The sequence below is a fragment of the Cuculus canorus genome, chromosome 1 (genome assembly GCF_017976375.1).
Source record: "Cuculus canorus isolate bCucCan1 chromosome 1, bCucCan1.pri, whole genome shotgun sequence".
Taxonomy (NCBI): Eukaryota; Metazoa; Chordata; class Aves; order Cuculiformes; family Cuculidae; genus Cuculus; species Cuculus canorus.
The window spans coordinates 67887282-67903357 of NC_071401.1; the positions used below are offsets into that span (position 1 = coordinate 67887282).

A 16076-nucleotide genomic window follows, 5' to 3' on the forward strand; every position below is an offset into this window, starting at 1 on the left:
CTTTAAACACCTCCAGGGAAGGTGACTCAACCATCTCCCTGGGCAGCCTGTTCCAGTAAATAGGCCACTGGGTTAAGCAATCAGTCACTTAATACATTCAGAGCATGCATACAGTGCTGTAGAAAATGTAGTACACTGCAGGTTTTTCCAGAGGGCCCCACTGTCTTTTTCCACTTTTCCTGTGGTAATAGGGGCTGTGGAGTTCATTCAGGGTGTTGTTGACAGCATTTTGGTGAATGCTAGTTACTTTCAGCTCCTGTTGACTTCAGGGAAAGCTGAGGTCATGTATTCAGCATCTCCCAGAACTGGGAATGTAGCAAGGAGTGTAAAACTTAAAGTTACAATCTTCATTATTACCATCCCATTGCATTTTTCAAATGGATAGCAAGAGAGTGTAATCACATCAGACCCTATTTTTTCATTAGTGAAGAAAAACACTAATGTACTGTGACATGGTATTGATTTGATATGATCAATCTTTCCCAATAACAATAAAACCTTTATATTTTATTAATAGAACAATGCAGTTCTTCTCCATTACAGCTCCCTTTTATTGTTCTGGGTCACGGTGTAATTCTGGTGCGTTTGGTTTTTTATTTTTATGAATATAATGTAAAAACCTGTAAAATTGCTCCAGCAATCTGCCAGTAGGTTTCATTTGAGACTTTAAAGCATCTTTTATTAGATGAAATGTTACCAGTGCAGCTCCAATCATTGATTGTTTGATCACCGTTAGGGGTGTTGAAGTTTCAGAAGGGTTCTTGGCCTTTAATTCTCTTGCTTTTTTTGTGATGTCGACACTGGGACTTGGACTCAGACCGTCTCATGAGTTTGAAGACAACCTCCAAACATATGGCTGGACCCATCATCTCTGAACTAGGCTGAAGGTTCGTAAGCTCTAGTGAAGATCCCAGCAGTCATCCAGACTGCAGTCTTTCAGCATCACGTCATTTTCTGACCCCAGGCTTTCCATATATAGTTCAGGTCAGGCACTACACAGGCAGGAGGTGCTTCAAGCTCTGGGGCAGGCCATGGGCATGCACTGGAGGAGTTATGCTCTAACCTTGTCTCCCTGCTATTTAAAAAAAACCCCTAACAATACAGTGAATGCTTTTTCTTATATATCCATAGTAAATCCATCTTGAACTAGACGTCAGTCTTAATCTCAAAGGCAAGGGTCTATCTCACACTCAGGTCTGCATATAGGGCCAGCACAGCCTAAGGCTGGCAATAGCCTGGATATAAACTCCTCTGCAGTCTTCTTTCTTGGAGGCTGTGCTCTCCAAAAGCTGCTATCCTGCTTTGATTGTGGGGGAGGTGCTGAGCGGGTTATTCTGAGTGAGTATTGTTCATCAAGAGCAAAATGTCCTGTTGTCTGATTAGGATCTCTTTTCTAGTATGAATGACAAGTCTATTGGATCATTTGGTGTTTATCTACAAATATTTTTGATTCATCTTCTTCCTTTGCCAGAACATCTCCCTGTTCCTGGTACACGATGAGAGCATTGTGATATTCCAGTTGCACTGAGACTCCAAATTAGTATAGCTAGATACTTTCATTAAAGCAATGCAAAGTGGCTTTCATTGCTTGTCTTTTTTTTTTTTTTTTTTTTATTGCAGTACAATGTTTGTTAACCTTTCTCCCCTTCCCTTTTGAATCAAGAACAATGTTGCAAGATCCCATGGTAGGAAAAATAATCCCCATAATAAATATGAAGGCTCCATTTCAAAAGAGAAAGGGCTTATTAAGTGTAACAGTTTATTAACAGTCACTGTAAATTAGATGGATTTAATGACTTTAATTAGCACAACACTTTCTGACACAGAGCTTGAGGAGAACTCAGCTGTTCATCCCCATATCCCTCCTGTACATCTCTGTGCCTAAGGAAGCAGCAGCAATTCCTTACAGTAAAGAGAAAAGGTTGCTGCTCGCAGTAGCACAGAGCACAGGAGAAAACTACTCTATCAACAGACTGTGGCCATTGGTGCTCCAAATTAGTAGTAAGGAACAGCACAAGTGCAAAGCAAAGCTTTCAAATATCAGGAACAACAGCTTCCTCAGAGTCTTTTAATTTCTTTTTTTCCTTGGCATAACCCTGTTTTCCTTGGCATAACCAGTTCAGCCTTGCTTGCATCCTTGGGGAAAGACAAGGAGTCTTCTCTGTTTAAGGACTGTGAAGTGAGGGGCATTACTAACACCCATTGGTGAAATGAGAGGAACTACAGTATGCCATAGCTCCTTGATGTCCGACCCTGTTAAAGTAAATGGAAGTATGGCTGGTAGGTCTCATGTCACCCATCAAGATGGAAAAGCAATTCTCGTTAGTCAGAGAAATATTGGTTGTAATTCTGTTCTTGTCAAAGGGTTTTCCTACTAAGTGATTTATGGATGTTCCAGTTTGTCAAAGCTGAAAATGTCTATAGCTATGTTGATTTTGACCAAAACTATTTTCATTCTTGTTTGAAGAAAATATTTTCTTAAAGTAGACAATTACCAAATCTGGAGTCAGAGAGAAAGATTTCAATATTTTGTGTTAATGACTTCTAGATTTAAGCTATATCTTATTCTGCAACTATAGATTTTATTTCTTAAAATTTGACACTAAAGTGTTTTGATTTGATCAAATCTTCTTAAAATTTCATTTTGAAGACAACAATGTCACACTGTTAGATTCCTAATGGGAACATAATCAACAGGATAAAATCTACATGTAACCACTTTCTCTCTCCCAGTTTAGAATGAACATACATTCCAAAAACTAGGCATTTCCTGAGGGGGGGAAAAATGAGTTTTAACTAGGTTGAAGCTTAACTAACCCACCTTTCCTGACGTCCAAAGTCCAGGCTTTTCTCTCCAGAGCAGTGTGAGTTCAGCACAACCATCTCATAAAAACCCTTTTGGAGGATGTAGTGGATGTAAGGAAATTGACAGCAAGGTAAGCCCTGGATGTCTAAAAACCCTTCCTGGGCCCCTGCAAATGACCTCTCCCAAAAAATTGCTTTACACAGCCTGGCTGTATTTCCACAGAAACCCCAGAGGTCACCTCTCTCATCTCAGGCACATCTCCCTGTTAAATTTCCACATTTTACTCCACGACTTGAAGGTGTTAAGATCTCTTCAGAGAAATGATCAAAGGGAAAGTTGAGGGCAACAGTTCTCCACAACCCAATAGGCAAAGGCTGTGCATATGAGTAAGTAAAAAGATAAGAACTTTTCTTATGTTTTTCATCCTGGAAGTTCCTTTCTAGCAAATGGATTATATAAAGTTATATATATATGTACCTGCAGACATATGTATCTCCATACTTTCTTGGTTTTGCCTGGCAAAGAAGCATTTGTAATATGCTTTCAGTTCAAGTTCTGTCAATGTGGGCCTTTTCCCCGTTTTTTCTAATCGTGGATTTAGGTTATTATCTGCCAGTGTTTACTGCCTGAAGCTTCACTTTAGGCTCCAGTGGAAATCCTGCTGCCCCATTTTAGGTGGTGCCATTCAGTGCTTGTGCAGACGGGGTGAGAGCTGCCTTGGAGGCAGAGGTGGCAACCAAAGGGTGGATGTGTAACAGCCACTTCCATGCTGCTGGTTGCAGATGACCAGTGTTCAAGTGCTGACACAGTTAACCTGGCTCCTGCTGGGTGGAAGAAGCTGTGTGTGTTCCTCAGCGTATGTACTTCTGGAGATCTTAATCATGCCTAATTTATAGTGGAGACAAAATCCAATAACTTCTGGACACCTCGTAAAAACACTTAGCACGGACCAAATAATACCGGCACCAAAAGCTCCCACCATGAAAATCTCTTAGACTAAAATGGAAATAGATACTTGCAGAAGATTTTTCTTTCTTTAACACAAAGAATTCAAAGGAGGGACAAGTATCACAGATTGGCAATTCCTTCCAGAGAGGTTTCTTTATATATCTTTATGTTAAAGCTCTTGGTAAGGGAAGAAAAAATAAGGTAATGCTCTGAAATAAAATTTGTACAGATGTAGCTTTTTTTTTTGAAATGACATCTCGTTTCTCAAGAATTCTATGTAGTCAGCCTTGCTTCTTACCGTTCTCTGTGCTTTGCATGGTAATTAGCTGCTTGTGTTATCAGTGGTGCAATGCTCCCAGCTATTTCTTCAGCAGCCACTGCTGTTATCCTTGGTGGCAGCTCCTTGCATTCTCCTGCCAGACTGTGCACCAGCTGCACGTGCGCAAAGTTGCTTGTTGTTCTTCAGGCTGTGCTGACTGAGGAACAAAGGTAATGGGCACAGCATTGGAGAGGGGAGTCTGGAGCCCACTTCTCCTGACAGCTCCCTTTGCCAGTATTTCGCTGATGGTTCATTGGAGGTTCAGTGAGTTTGTTATGACAGATCACAAAATGCAAAGGAAGGCAAATGAGCTGGGTTCATCAATGTCAGGATAAACACACAGTGGCAGCTCATCTGCTTAGTTGGGAACAGCAGCCTCAAAACCTTTATATGATTTTTTTTTTCCAAGTAATTAAAACATTTATTGCACAAGTGTACTGTGGCATGCAGGCTATCAAGAGGGTGAAGGGACTGCGTTGCACAGATTGCTGGCATATCCAACATTAGCCTTACGCAGGTGCTGTGTCACTCAGCCAGGACCAACACAGTATTATTTGGATCAGGCAAGTCCACTGATGCAAATAACATGTGGAGTGCTCTGTGCTGTTTGCTGCCTGCAGGTAATACAATCTTGTCTTTTAATTCAGATCTCAAGAAACATTCACCACCATTTTTTTTTTTAATTAAAATATGGCTATGAAGTTAAATTCAGGTTGCCAGATTCATGGGCAGTGAGAGTTCCTCTGTAATATCAGTAGAGATGTTCCAAAGAAGGAAGCTTTTAGAATAAGAAGGGAAAATCCAGACAAAACCTATGGACACTTTTTAGACGTACCTTAGGTCCCACAATAACATTGTATTATAGGATATCATGAATAAAAAAAGAAAATATGCTCCCAGGCCATGTGAAATTGAAGCTTGCTGTCTTCAGAGCATGGTGTCTTTAACTTCTCCACACTTATCATAGAAAGTTTGGTATCAAGAGTAATATAAGATCCTTTTAAGTATTCAAAGCAAACATAAATTAAGACATTTATATTTGGCATTCAAAAGACAAAGAACAAAGAAGATAGTATAGAAATTGAGGGGGTTTTTTTCCAAATATTGGTTTTGGCCTTGTCTTTTATTTTGTGTTTCCTGCCTTTTTCTCTTGCCTTTTGAAAGGCAGTGTAATGATATTGAGAGAGAGATTTGAAAAGTTTTTTCACTCCCTGCCCAGAGATATCATGTGCTAGGGAGAACAGCTAAAGTTTTAGCTCTGTGGTAGTGGAAAGTATAATTTCTTGCTGACGAGTATTTGCAGACTTACTTCATTACACTTCCAGGAGGCATATTTGATTTTGAAATGGAAACTTGTTTCTAAACCTACTCTGAAATAGCCTATCACCAAATTTATCTTCAGTAGTTTTGCCTTTACACAAAAATAAAAGGCACCATTTTACTGTATGTTCAATATATTGTACACAGCATGAGATGATAGGTCATTTCATCCCTCCTTCTTTAAGATGACAATAGACTAGAATAGCAAACTTGAGGTCAGGCAGTGAACTCATTGCTCTGTAAACAAAGCTTTTATGATGAGGACTTTACACACTCTGCTGTTGTTAATGGGATAACAAGACATAGACGAGGGTTTGGGGAAGGAAAAGGAGAAGATGGAGGGCAACCCAGAGAAAAGAGAGAAAAGTTAGCTACTATGAATTTTTAAATTCTTAAATATCCGGCGATTATTGTGGTGTTTCTGTCTGTCTTCTTAGCTTTGTTGGCAATGTGAACTATTGCACTTGCACTCCTGCTCCAGCAGCAGGAAGGTCACACACGGCGCTGTGTAGCTCCTCAGGGACCAGGCTGAGATCAGAACAGGGTTATCTGCACAGGGCTGCAGCTTCTCTTCAACGTCACTACATCAGATATGAGTAATTCTCCAAAGGCGGATTTTACAGCATGCTCAGTTGCTTTTGCTTTGAAATCAGTGGTGTAACGCCTAGTGACTATGAAACTGGTGGACTGTGTTGCTCCGAAAAGAGTTAATGCAATTCATTTGCTTAGCAATCAAGGGACGTATTCAGCAAAGATTTAGTAGGAGTGCTGACAATAAAGTACTTATGACTTTCTATGAAATAACAGCCACAAAAAATGATGAAACAGAAATTTTACTCTTGCATATGCATGGCTGTTGTACTTTTGGACTTGGTTACAGCTGTTAGGCTACAAGTGGCTGCAGATCCAGACCTCCACAGTGACTCAGCTCAGGCTAGGCAGTGGTGGTGACAGTGTCCAGGAGGAGGACTTGCCTGAACTAGCTAATTGTATCATTTGAGCCTGGTGGGCACAGAGGTATCTACTTTTGAAAGTGTCTTGTGATGTTTTCGGTGCCCAAGTGCAGATGTGGTAGAGAAGTCTGATTTTCAGGTGTAAAGAGCTCAGCACTTTGGAAAATCAAATTGCTTTGATATTTCTCTAGGTGAGCACCTGAAAACTGAGACCCTCCAGGTGTCTTTTGATAATGAGAGGCAATAACCAAGCTCAGCTCCCTACTTTCTCTTTGGGGACAGTAATTGATCGTATTGGTTTTGTTTCTGTGGGAAGACCTCAAGCTCCAGTCTCCTACCTCCTCAGTTAGTTCTGTTCTGTAAAAAGAAGAAAACTTTTCTTCGGGGAATTTTCGGGGAATTTTCAGGCAATTTAGTGTGGTGAAGTAAATCTCCAGAAAATTTGCGTGATGCAGCAGCCACCTGTATCTTACAGAGAGCTGCAGGAGTTGGCCACACCCTCAGCATCAGTACCTCCATCCATGGTGTGCCTTCTCTTCATGGTCATGCCGGGCAGTGCAAGGGAATTGTGGGCCTGGGCAGGCAGGACAGAAGGGCATAAGTATGGCAGACTGGTGCCTCATACAGCCTCATCTTTGATGGCAGAAGTTTGGGTCCCAACGAACAACCAAGCTGAGCGTGTAGGTGAGACATTGGTTGAGTGGTTCCTAAAAGGGGGTAGTTTTACTGCCAAATTTCCCCTCTCCAGATTGGCTCTGGAGGAAGCCAATGGCATTGAGGAGAGCTGAATTCCTCTGTGACCTTAGTCCCACAATGTACATGTGGGTTTAGGTTCGGCATTTTAGGAAATTGTAGCCTTCTCAGGACTGCTGTGCTGCCGAGCCGTGCTCAGTACTGCTGCGTGTGTTGCAGTCTCTGCAGCTCTCCTGTCAGCATCACAGCTGCCTCTACACTATCCATTGTCAGACTTCACACAGGCAGTGTCACTGCAGAATCTTTCCTGCACAAAAGATGCAGATATTGTTTATTTAATATAAATAAATGAATATATTTGATCTATGTGCATGCAATAGCAGTTTTGCTTACGCTTACTCATATGCAGTATATCCCAAACAGCAGGAACCTCACCCAAAAGTGGTGTGAACTAAATCCTATGAATTTGTACAAATATGTTGCAATTATATGTAAACACTACAAATCTTATATCTTTCTGTAGTGCTTATGGGGACTAATTTGAGAATTCTAAGCAATGCAACTTTTCAAATGCTGGAAAGACTTGGCCTCATTTTGAAACTATAGTAGAGATTGGAATATATTTCATGTGACAACCATGTCGTCAAATCTGCTATTTGTTATTTCTTTTTAAAACACAAACAAACTTTTTTCTCATTTTGTTTACAGGACAGTGGAACAGGAGATAACAGCTGCATTGAAGAAATATTGCGGGTAGGAATGCTTAAAAAAAATTTTCTTCCACTGCCATTTTGTTTACTCTAAAAAGATGAGAAAATAACAAGAATATTGCAATTACTGCTGTTAAAAATATTACTCTTTTATATCATCATCGTTCTAAAGAAAAAATAGGCAAAAATATTTCTTCATGAAAAATAATTGAAAAATCTGTGAAAACAGCCTTCCTGAGCCTCTGGTTTTTATTGCTGCTTTGTGCCAGTACAGCTGACCTTCATGCATGCAGAAGCAGATAATGGGATAAATTATAAACTGAAATGTACAATGATGTTTCAGGTTTACAAACCATGCAAAGTGCATGTTTCCATTAATCATGACTGTCAAAAATCTTAATTTTGAAGGGAGGTCTCGGAAGGTCATTTTCCACCTGGATTTAATTAGAATCCATTATGTAATGTCATTATGTCCATTATGTCCATTATATAATGACAATGTGTAAAATGCATAGTTATTCCCATATTTCATTATTATTTCTTTTATCTTAGCAATTTCTAGTTTATTTTCATGGAACAAATTAAAACACATCCAGACAGATCTTGGCTTGAATCAACTTTGATATTGATTATTTTCTGAGGCAGACAAATTTATAAACAATGAAACATTTCCATATATTTTAACTCATGTTTTTTTCAGTTCTTTTTCTAAACTGATAATTCAATAGTTCACAATGCTTATAAATCTGATGTAATAGTTAGTGAAACACCAGAAAAGGTAGATGTAATGGTAAAACCTCTCTATTACTGTGTGCACTTCCACCTGTTGGATATCCACTACCAAAATATATCAGATTGTTTATAAACTACAGGGCTATAAATATTTGGTTTAGAGCTTAGTAGTGCATTAAGCCTGTTGTTTCTAAAGGCATTTCTCCATTCTCCCTGAATATGTTAAATACAGCTTTTAATTCTTAAGCTGAACAAAGAGTTTATCGAAGGGTGATGATGATGGATTGCTTATGACTTCACTGGCAGAGCTTTTATTTAGCTAACGTTTACAAAGTAGTCTTTCGTAGGAGTGAACCACATATTCAACAAGCCTTAGCCTCGGTCCCTGCTGTTTTGTCACGCATTAGTAGCAGATAGTATAATTCATGAGACCTTTTTACATTTCTCACAATGAACTAAGTATATGATGTGACGTGATGTGAGGCTCTTTTCACACTTTTTTTATGCCAGGCTTTTAAAATTAACAGTCAAAGAAGCTCATCGTCCTCCTTAGGTTGTGCAATTAGGTTTGTGCAATTAGCCAAAAAATGTAGAAGGGACATGGTTCCTTCCACACCAAGGAACATGGATATGTAAGAGATCCCAGCTGAGAAGAAAAATGCATTGTATGACTGGTGATGGTAAGGTGCATCTTCAAACTGATGAACACAGCTGCTGCTTTCTCTTTTCCCTTGGGAACATTCCTCAAGAAGCATTTTTGCAAGGCTTCATGATTAAGCATTCAAGACATCCTTGGATGGGTAGGACACTTTTGTTTGTGAGGATTTATTCACAAATTCTTCCAAATCTGAATAAAACAACCCACAGCTCAAAAGCCACACTTCATATTTTTTGTCTTGGTATCTGCTGAAATTTAGCATGGCTAAAATAATGCACCATTTTCATACATGAGCTTTTGTCCTCACGTGAATACTCAATCATCATGGGTAACATTTCTAATCTGTCCATGCTCTGGGTCTGCAGCCTGGGTATCACTTTCTATTCGGAACTTCCCTTCTGCCTCTGTGTCTAAGACTACACATAAATCTTGCAGACTGTTACTTTAGAGCATTTCTAGCTGAGGCTCTATATTCACAAAGGACTAAGTCTCTGGTCCAAATTCTCGTTACGCACCTTGATTGCTGCAACATCCTTTCCTTGGTTTTGACAAATGCAATGTTACCCACCTCCACTCATGTTGCTGTGCAGATCATTTTCCTAGCTTGACATCTTGCCCAAAGACATTTGTCTTTACATATTACCACTGTCATCTCCTTCTCTATCATACCAAGTAGAGATATTTGTCTCTGATTTTAAGACCTCAAGTCTGCCAGTCTTTGCTGACATATTAGCTCCCACTTTAGCTTACCTGGTGATGCCAGCTTTTGTCACTCCGTTGCTAAGTTTTAAGGCAATTAGTTTCTCCCAGGCTTCCCATCATATCTGGAAACAGGCTTGAACACTTTTTAGCTCCCTACCTACCTTCAGACCATCTCTTAGGAACCTCCTTTTTCACCAGGATTGTGGGAAAAAAGAGAGGTCAGGGCTATACCACCGTTTCTCATGCTTGAACATTGTTGTCCCGCCTTTCCCTTGTAGTGGCTGGTCAGGCCAGAGGTATCTATCTGCTCTCTTTTGTCCTGAAAAATGAACTTTCTGTGTCAGGAGCCGTTGTATAGTACAAAAGCAGTGCTTAGGTACTATTACCATTCAAATCCATATTACCAGTGGTTGCTGTTACTGATAATTAGTGAAGGCAGCAAAAGTAAAAATGTGCCATTGGTACTCACTTTGTAAATTACTGGTTTATAGACTTCTCCAGCCCTCTTGATGCCTTCTTTTTGTGCTGAACAGATCCATTCTTTCTTAACACAGATTTTTCTGTTTTTCTGAATCAGACTATTTATAAGGAATCTCATTTCCATGATTTTATTGGAGGTGCTATTCACATAGTAAAGCCAAAGTTTAACTTCTTTCCGGTCAGAATTTGTGCAGTTCCTGTACAGCTGCCATGAGGCAGAAGAATGAAAAAGCACAAAAGCTGCAATCCGTGTATTCCTTTCAGAAAGGATGGAACTTTGCTGGTGTACTGAAATGTATTTATGATAGAAAGGGCTACTGTATTGTAAGAGCATCAGCAAAACAAAGGAAATGATTAAAATTTATCTTTTTAAGGAACACTGCATACTGTTTTCCCTCTCTTTTGCACAACACGAAACAGGAAACAACCTCTCTTTCTAGGCTGTGTGTCCCTGCACACGTTGGCCTGTGGTTCTTCCAAGGGATAGGTACTTCCACAGCATGTCCGTATTTCCCCCAGCGAAAACCAAGGGCAGTAGAATGTGTTCCTCAAGTCTGCCCCATTTGCTTTCCTCTGCCTTCTTCCCCCAGCAGGTGAGAGGAGGGAAGTGCTGCTTAGTGCACATATCTTATCACTCTCTCATGTTAGAACATGGTCAGAGCCAACATCTGGACCTGGGCTGCAAAATCAGTCGAGGCATAGATTTTAAATCACCAGATCTTATTTTGCACTAACTGTGACAAGAATTTGTAGTCTTTGTGCTGTCTGGTGCAACACAGGGTGCCACAGCTTAAGTCTAGCCTTTTTCTGATGTTGTTTTACCAAACGTATTGGAGCTCTGTAGAGTTTCTAAATCGACAGATCATTCTGCATGAAACTGCAGCTTCCCAAGAAAGCCCCCAAGAACTGAGATGCAGAACCACCTCCAGTCCTGAAGGAGGTTGATTAACAAGACAGTAACTCTGTCAAGATCGGAGCTGTTGTAAGGACTCCTGCTGAGTTTATCATCACTGTAGGAATCCTGAACCTCATCTAACTCCATGGACTGATCTATAGCAACTTCTTCAAAGTGTAGTGACTTCTCTGTCCAGCTGCAGGCACGCGCATCAAATATAGAGAAACTTCTAAGAGAGCCTTCAATGTAAATAACTCAAGTAAGACTAAGTTACAGATGTGATGTCAAATCAAGAGAGAAAAGCCTCATTATTTGACAGTAGCTGTAAAAGGCAATTCCTTATAAGCTTTTGCATTGTTCAAAGTAGAAAACTTTGAAGCAGAAAATAAGAGTTAAGACTATAGAAATAGCCTTTATTCCACCATGCCCAGAGAAGCTGCTACCTGAGTTCCTGAGACACTGCCAAAGCCAACCTATTCAATTCCTCGCTAAAACACAGGCTTGCTAAGCAAGTTTAGTAATTTTGGTTGATTTCTATTTAATTTTATTAGTGTGTGTGGTATTGTGTATTTGGTTGTGAGTGGTGGGATTCAGAGTAAACATTTATTTTGCTGTCATAGCTGTGAAAAACGCGAGCAGCCAGAGTCCTGCCTCGCCACTAAGTTAACTGTTGCAACCTATATCACGTGCACTCTGAGTGTATTTGCTATGGATTTAAGGAGAAGGGGAGTGTGTCGAGTGCAAGCAGTTCTTGGTTTGTAGGATAAGTGGTTAGAGATTGATCTGGCTATTCTTACAGTCTTAACTTTGATTTCGTAGAGTTGCAGTAGCTTTGCTGAAAGATAACCCACAGGCAAGCTGAGCTTTTAATTATTGAAGATGTTCCTTGTGAATTCCTTAGTGTGTTTTTTGTTGACATGAGAGATGTCATTGAACTGGAGAGAGATAGACACAATCTGAGTGTTTGGCCTGCAAAGAGTGTTTGGCTACAGGATGTGGAAACAGTAGGAAGCTTGTGGATCAACAGGTATGTAGTGAAAGGGCTGAAGAAAACCAGAAGCCACCTCCTTTGGGAGGGTGTAGAGCAGTGGGGAGGTAGGATGGGATGTGGGGTGGAGGACAGCTAATTTTAGTTCAAGGAAGATAGAAAAAGAATTTGGGTAGGCAGTGAAAGGACTGAGACTCCATCTGTGAACATCCCTCCCAGTGGATCACAGCTCAGCTTGGTGTAGCGAGCCTCCTGGCTGGGGGTGAGTACCCGCAGGTGTCCGTGTGAATAGGATGTGACTCCCCAAGGTCACACGACATCCACTTATGAAAATGTGACATTTTAAGTGTGGTGGCTTTGATGAGTAATTTACTTGAATCCCTTTACCATGTGAAGCTATTTAGAGTATGTAAAGCACAGTAATTCTTCTCTGAGCAACATAAAATCTGAATGAAAACAGAATCAAATTTTTCCCTTTTTCTCTTTCCCCACTTGGGATCCCCTGGCTCATTAGCAGGCTTGCTAATTCTGTAGCAGAAAGTATTAAGGATCAACCCATCAAATATTCAAGGGGTTTTTTTCTAACATGAACAGCCATATGTGATGTGAGATCAGCTGCACTCCATCAGCTGATGGAATTAAAACAAGAGCAGAGGTAAATTAGAAACTGTCTGCACAAGACAAATCCTGTGAAAACATGAAATCCTACCAAATGCACTGTCACCGTGAATAAGCATCACAGTCAGTGGAGCACGTGTCGATACTTGGAGGGGAGAAAAATCAGTTTCTTAGAGATAGGTTGTTAGTTCAACAACTGTGAACTGCTGTCTTGTAAATGTTAATGACTGTAAGATCCCACTGGCTGCAGTTAAACTCCTGGTGGAGTCAGACATGTGAAGAATTACAGAACACAAATATGGTAATCAGTAGTATATTTCTAAACACTCCTCTTGCTTTCCAAGGCAGAGGGAAAAACATACAGGTGTAACAAAACCCACTTTGCTGCATGGTGCTCATGCAATAGCTACCTCTGCACTAGCAGAACATTTTAGTTCAGTCTCTCTGCGGGAAAGAAATTGCTGGACAGCTTTGGGAGGAAGGCGAGAAGGCTGCCCTCAGTGCAGCACCTTCATAGGGAAATTCAGGTTGGTTTTTGTGACTGGGCCCGGTGGGAAACTCCTGGGAAAATTTCCAGAGGAACACAGCAACTTCAGGCAAAAGAGAGGCAGTGTGGGGAAGAGGAGGTATGGAGACTTAGAAGCAGCCCCAGTTTGCTGACACTTCCTTTCTTGCTCAGTCTCATAGAAGACAAAAGTACTCCAAAGTGTCAGAATCACATTAAAAATGTATCAGAGCTATAAACTATAATTTGTTTTCATTACAGCCTTTCACAACTTTCACAACACTACTTTGCTTTCAGTGTCCTAAATTTCAGAGCAATCAAAGCATTGTTTTGACTGATGTATCCTGTTTATTGCGTTTCATCAATATTATTCTTTCTGTATTTCTCGCTGAAAAACAATACCCAAGAGTATTTGGAAAACATGTCATTTCACCCAAGGCACTACACCCCGGAAAACATTTAACCATAGTTCAAGTCATCTAATCCAACCTCCAATACTTAACTATTAGCATTGCACCTCTTACCACACTGTGACATGCATTTGTATAATACCATTTTACAGTGCTGACTGTTCGCAGTGATTTACCTAGATCATATTTCCTCCAGCCACCATGAGCACTGCTGGTGGTGTGGATGGCAACGCTGTGGAGCTTCAGCAAGCTCTCCTTGGAGCTTCTCCAGCTTCTCAGTGAGAATTAGCATCCTGTACAGTACATTGTGCTGCTAGAGCAAAATTAGCAGCAGTACTAGAGCTAGCAAAAGATATTGTAGCATTGTCTGTGTGAGCTGTGGTGACTGCAGAATAGACGTACCTGTACACACCAACATCTCGCTGACTCTTCACACCTTGGCACCTTTCACCATACACAGTATGTGGTGCTTTGGACTTTGTGTATCCAGCTCAGCCAGGGTCTCTTTATTACCTCTTTCTCCAGCCAAAAGGCTAGAGGGAGATTCCTCACTTTTCACTGCTTTTGTACCTTTTCAGGCTTTCTAATATGATCAGAGTCTCTCTCCAGATGATCTGTTACTTGTTGTCACCTCATGGAAACAGAATTGTTCCTGGTTTGGACTCCATGAATGGCACATCCTTTTCATTGCCCACATTGTGGTTTTCAACTGTCAATAAACCTTCACAGCCAACACATTACACCCACATACAAAAACAGTGCTTTCCTGGTTCTTAGCATATAGAGTCTGAGGTACAGAGCACCATGTAAAATGGCTCTAAAATACTATACTAACAGTGATAATGTCAACCAACCATTAATTAGTTGAACATAAACAGTTCCCTGAATTGTCACACTTTGATTTTTGCTGCTGCCACTGTTGTCGCTGAAAACAATGTCTCGGAGCAGTCTGAGATTTGAAGAATGCTGGGCTTAATAAATCTCAGTGTCAATGAAAAAATACCACCTTAAAAAGTCAAAAATTATAAACAGTTTAGTGGAAATAGGAGATTAACATAGAAACTCTTATGGTGGAAATAAGATCTACAACAAATTCCAGTCAAAGATAATCTGCCTTTCAGTCTTGTAGATCTCAATGCAGAACATGAGGGTACTTTTTGTGGCATATGTGGTGGAATCAATTTGCAAAATTGCTGTTTTGTAGTGAGTGTATACACCCTGTTATTTGACAAGGCAAGAGAGACTCCAGTATGAATTATCCAGCCTCTCTGCTATAGAAAAATAATACAGTAAAACACTTGCTAATTTTTCCTTCTGTTTGGAGTGTTTCACAGAGCTCAAAAAGAGGCACAATCACCATCCTGTTCAAATACAGAGAAATGAGTCTTTGTTATTAATGGCAAGGGGCCAGATAGATACTTGTTTTGTATATCCCTACCACAGCTCGTCTGAGGCCACAGAATTATGCATATTAATACCAGGAAGAATCTATGCTACTAGACCTAATGAAAGTAAAGCAGAATTTGGGTGATAGGAGGTATCCATACTGCTGGGAGCCTGGGGTTTGATGCCTTCAGCTGCCACCTTTAGAGAACTGCCTACTTTCTACCCCTTTGGTAAGATTCACTCAATAAGAAGTGAGATCACAAAGGAGGTGTGACTTGAGATGATGGCATCCTCCAGCAAACCCTATGATTGCAATGACTTTTTTGCACTGTTTATTTTCCCATAAATTATTTGGGAAATAGCTTGGTTAATTCATTGATTAAATGGGCATTAAGGAAGCAAACTCATCAGACAATGGAACTAGATGCTGTTACATGATGCATTTTCCATCCAGGTTAACGTTCCCATTTTCTTTGCCATGTTACCATGGATGGCTCAAGAGTAGGGGAGGGAAAGATGGTTTCCCAAACTGTGCATGTTTTCTGGGCTGTAGAGTGCAGATGTGGCTGCAAAGCCAGGCAACCATTGCCTCTCAGCGCCTGATGCCAAAGGACACACTCACCCTGTGAGCCCACAGGGTGACAGACACAGTGCCATCCACATCTTAAGATGTATGTCTGAAATTCTTCATTAGATATACTTGTGACTCTCAGTGGCTGACATTACACATGTACTTCAGCCGTGCACCTTTTCCTGTCTCCTATACTAATATTTTTAGCAGACGCACTATTACATCTAGGAAATTGCTCTGTGGTGCCTGATTTTCCACAACTGGAGAAGATCAGTGGGAACTGTCCTACTCCTCTGACACATTTTGGTCTGACCCAGGAAGCATGAGCTCTCTGTTTATGTCTAAGAGAGGCAGTTTTCCTCATCTGGGAGCTGAGGCAAAT

General features: G+C 40.5%; 1 protein-coding gene across 3 annotated transcripts in view; it reads left to right on the top strand.

Moving 5' to 3' along the window:
* The window catches only part of AFF3 (ALF transcription elongation factor 3), a 328608-nt gene that overhangs the window by 143325 nt on the left and 169207 nt on the right, over positions 1 to 16076 (top strand). For all 3 annotated transcript variants that reach the window (XM_054087687.1, XM_054087694.1, XM_054087700.1), the window contains exon 4: positions 7748 to 7792. In XM_054087687.1, the coding sequence (XP_053943662.1) occupies positions 7748 to 7792 (45 nt within the window). The remainder of the gene's footprint in view (positions 1 to 7747; positions 7793 to 16076) is intronic.